We start from the raw sequence: 4,311 nt of genomic DNA, 5'->3' as shown, positions 1-4,311 counted from the left end.
ATGTCAAAGAGACATAAGCCCTCTTTGAGAAGTATTTTTTTTGGTAATGAAAATTTTCTTAGTCTCGTAAACTTGAGTGATTACTTTCCATCCTAATCTTCAACTTCCTACTCACGTATACAGAATACACGTGAGATCGTCAGGTGGAGTGTTCCTGTGGATTTTTCGAAACATTTCTTTATTTTTTGAAAATCCTCACTTGCTAAATGTAAAAGATCTGAACTAACTGATCTAAACAAAGCAGCTAATAAAAGAAAACTACAAAAATAATAAATAAAGGTATATTGAGAAAGCAATAAACATTTTTGTTTTAAAGAAATTTAAAAAGATTAACAAATTAATTGAAAAAATAACAGTTTCATTTATAACTATTAAGGAACCCTGAACAAGAAAATTATTTGATTTCTGAATACTCCTTTTGATTGACTTTAAATTTGAATTTATTTTATCGACCAGATAAATTATATATTCCGGCGATACACTATATAAAAATATTTAAAAAAAAAGGAAAAACAAACATAACAACTTTGGAACTTGGAGTTCTAAAAACCTAAATTATCAATCATTTCAGTAGCTTCAAACCAATAAGAAAATAGGAGAAATGTAGAATTCAAATTATACTTTGGAACTAGCTGTAGATACAAACAAGGGAAAGAATTCTAGATCAATGAAATTTTTGTAAAACCACTAAATGAAAAAATGTTTTTTAAGGGAATTCTTGGCTATATTTTTTGACGGATTTGTTAATAGTCATATGGAAGTACTTGATTATCGATTGAAAAATCAGAGTTCTTTACCCTTGAATGTGAGCAGCATACTGAAATGTTAGTTTTCGAAATGTTGCATAGAACCCAAAACAAGGTTTTTTATGGAACTTATCGAAGTGAAATCTTTAGGTTTTAGAGCGCAAAAATTCGTAAGAAATATAGAAATGATATCTTTCATAGATTTGTCTAAATTCAAAACTATACAATATTTTTTACCTATAGTTTTAAAAAACTAAAAAACTGACTGATGGCTGTAGTCTTATCATTATATTCATATGCTACATGGTTATCAACATTAGAACAAATCCAACTATTCTCAGAGTTTCTTGTTTTTGATTATTTCAAACAAAGCTATTCAAGAAATGCAAAAAAAATCAGAGAAATGAGTTAAAACAGTGCCACTTTTGAATTACTATTATTTTTCCATTGTATGAAAATCACAGCATGTTTTTAGCAGTTCTTATGTCCGGATTTCATTTATGGAATAGACGAGAAAATTAAAATAAATATCTATCATAATGCTCCAAAGTTAATAATACTTTCAATACAAAAATAAAGAAATAATTATATACACAACGAATCACATTGCCGCAATGAGAAAACTTGAAACATATTGATGAAATACAGAAGATTCATCAAAAAAATTTAAATGATACACAATGTCAAAGTTGAAATATGTGAATTCTATCAAAAAACTCCTTATTCACCAAACCTACAAGGAACTGCAGAAACAAACATGCTGCAAATTTCAAAGTTGACATAAGTTTTTTCATACAATGATTCTTTTGCCAGTATACATTGAATGTTGTTCCATCTCCTAGCAGAGACTCCAAAATTCAAATTTAAAAATAAAAACAGAAGGCGGAAGAAAAATTGTCACAAAAATTTTAATATGAATTTTGGAGTGGTTCAATTTCTTCATGAAAAAGCCTACATTTTATTTTGGTACATTTAAATCTATAATACAAGAATTATCATACATTATTTATAACTTCTTTTAACAAAACCTAACAATACAGGGTACAGATATATTACAATATTGTATATTTTGTGAATAAAATTTTGATTTAGCGTGATTTCTGAAAAGTCTTTGTAAAAATACAGTTTAAAAAATCTTTTTGAATTTACCAATGTTAAAATTATACAAGTTCGGTTAGTTAAATAATTTTAACATTAGAATATTCAAATATTAAAAGAATTGCTCAAATTGGAATAATTATATTCTGTACAGTGCAATGTGCTTTATTGCCATTATTTTCTCTTGAAAATAATTCAATCGCAAAAATTGTATTCTAGTTTGTAAAAAACATTTCAGAAATCTTGATTGGAGGATGAGACTAAACATTTCACAATTCATTTTTTCACTATCTGTACAGGTTCTGTTCGAATATCCAAATAAAATCTTCAGTTGATTGGACAGGCTTTTTTTTACAAAACTGATCATCAATCTCTTGTTCCCATTTGTTTTCGCTCAATTGTCTCTGGCTAAGGTAAATTATTTCTGAACAAATAATTTCCTGCCAATTCTTTTCATATATCAATGATATTGAAGTTTGATGGAAAATTTGATTTTTTTGTAACTAGTTATCGTTCCTAGTAATCGACTATACCGTTTTTTCGATATATTATTGTCTCTTTCTACATTTGACTAGTATATAAATCTTTTTCAATATAAATAATATACAACTTTCACACAATTTGTACAGCGTACACATTCACTCTCGTTTTAAGTTCACATTTTTCTAGTTGGTGGCGGAGCTTGAATAATACTCTGCTTTCCCGGAATTTAACAGGTCTTCCCAAGCTGAAACGAAAACTTCATTAAAATGGTATATAATACATGGAAAAAGTTCGAGTGAAGCACTGCCTTGGCGTCAGATTTTTTTGAGTGCTCGTTCATTCAAGCACCTATTGTACTTTTGGAGACTACTGAACTGTGCATACAATATATATAACCCCGAAAATTGACATTTCAAGATTTTTCACTCTGAGAGTTATAGTCCATACATAATATAAACTGAAAATTTGGAAATAAACTGCTTTCTGTTTATTTAAAAATAGGATCACTAGTTAGAAAAACTAGATTCCTTTAAGACACGACTCTTCTATTCCTTGAGAAATATACATGTACAGGGCGGGCAAATAAGCGAGGTGAGCGGCTAAATCTCAGGATCCACTCATCGTAGAGACTTGCGGTAAAAATTTTTACCACTAAAGTGTACAAGAGAACACACTGGAAATTGTTTTGAAGTTCATACATCTACCGCTAGGGGGCGTAATAGCTACCATCGAGTAGAAAAATGGATTTTACTCGAAAATGTTTGATATGAAGTTGAAGAAAAAATATCATCACTGTAATCCTTGGAAAATTCTCTATCTTTTTGAATTGTCACTTTCGATTTTACGACATCAAATAAGGGTAGGTGAAAGGGAGAAATCTGACTGATTGAAACGCCTGTAACTTCAGTTTGGCTCAACATTTTTGAGCAAATTAGATCTCGTCTGAAAGATAATATCTTGTTGATTGAGGACAAAATATAGTCATGATGAATTTGTTTTTGCTGCTTTCGATAGGGGGCGCTAAGTCAGAAGTTCATTGTTTATGGCCGGAAGAAGATATTCTTCAATTGACACACTGCGAAAAATTAAATTGTGTTTTAAGTTCTGAAGTTCAGTGTTTTGTTCATTTTACTCCGAAATTTCAAATGTAATGATAGGATTTTCTTGACAGAAACAGAAGTTCCATCAAATTTGCATGAAAAAACCTGCAGGTCGCAAAGCGATAATTTCAGGCGTTCTGAAGTTATGGCCGAAAGAAGATATTCTTCAATTGATGCACTGCGAAAAACCAAATTGTGTCTTTTAGTTCTAACAGAAACAAAATGCCCATCAAACTTGTATGAAAAAACCAAAAGGTCGCAAAGCGATAGCTTCAGGCGTTCTGGAGTTATGGCCGAAAGAAGACAAAATTTAGTTTTTCAGTGAATCAGTTGAAGAATATCTTTTTTCGTCCATAACTCCAGAACGCCTGAAGCTATCGCTTTGCGACCTTATAGTTTTTTCATACAAATTTGATGGGATTTCTGTTTCTGTCAGAACTTAAAACACAATTTAATTTTTCGCAGTGTGTCAACTGTCAATTGAAGAATATCTTCTTCCGGCCATAAACAATGAACTTCTGACTTAGCGCCCCCTATCGAAAGCAGCAAAAACAAATTTATCATGACTATATTTTGTCCTCAATCAACAAGATATTATCTTTCAGACGAGATCTAATTTGCTCAAAAATGTTGAGCCAAACTGAAGTTACAGGCGTTTCAATCAGTCAAATTTCTCCCTTTCGCCTTCCCTTATTTGATGTCGTAAAATCGAAAGTGACAATTCAAAAAGATAGAGAATTTTCCAAGGATTACAGTGATGATATTTTTTCTTCAACTTCATATCAAACATTTTGGAGTAAAATTCATTTTTCTACTCGACGGTAGCTATTACGCCCCCTAGCGGTAGAGGTATGAACTTCAAAACTATTTCCAGTGTGTTCTCT

General features: G+C 30.7%; 1 protein-coding gene across 4 annotated transcripts in view; it reads right to left on the bottom strand.

Annotated features, from left to right (window-relative positions):
• Positions 1 to 267: 267 nt before the first annotated feature.
• LOC123676558 (serine/arginine repetitive matrix protein 1-like) overlaps positions 268 to 4,311 on the bottom strand; it is a 47,597-nt gene continuing 43,553 nt past the window's right edge. For all 4 annotated transcript variants that reach the window (XM_045612512.1, XM_045612514.1, XM_045612513.1 and 1 more), the window contains one exon: positions 268 to 2,571. In XM_045612512.1, the coding sequence (XP_045468468.1) occupies positions 2,510 to 2,571 (62 nt within the window). In that variant the 3' untranslated portion in view covers positions 268 to 2,509. The remainder of the gene's footprint in view (positions 2,572 to 4,311) is intronic.

The sequence above is a fragment of the Harmonia axyridis genome, chromosome 3 (genome assembly GCF_914767665.1).
Source record: "Harmonia axyridis chromosome 3, icHarAxyr1.1, whole genome shotgun sequence".
In the NCBI taxonomy this organism is placed as follows: domain Eukaryota; kingdom Metazoa; phylum Arthropoda; class Insecta; order Coleoptera; family Coccinellidae; genus Harmonia; species Harmonia axyridis.
The sequence above is the reverse complement of the archived record's forward strand: the minus strand, read 5'-3'. Positions and strand labels throughout refer to the sequence as shown.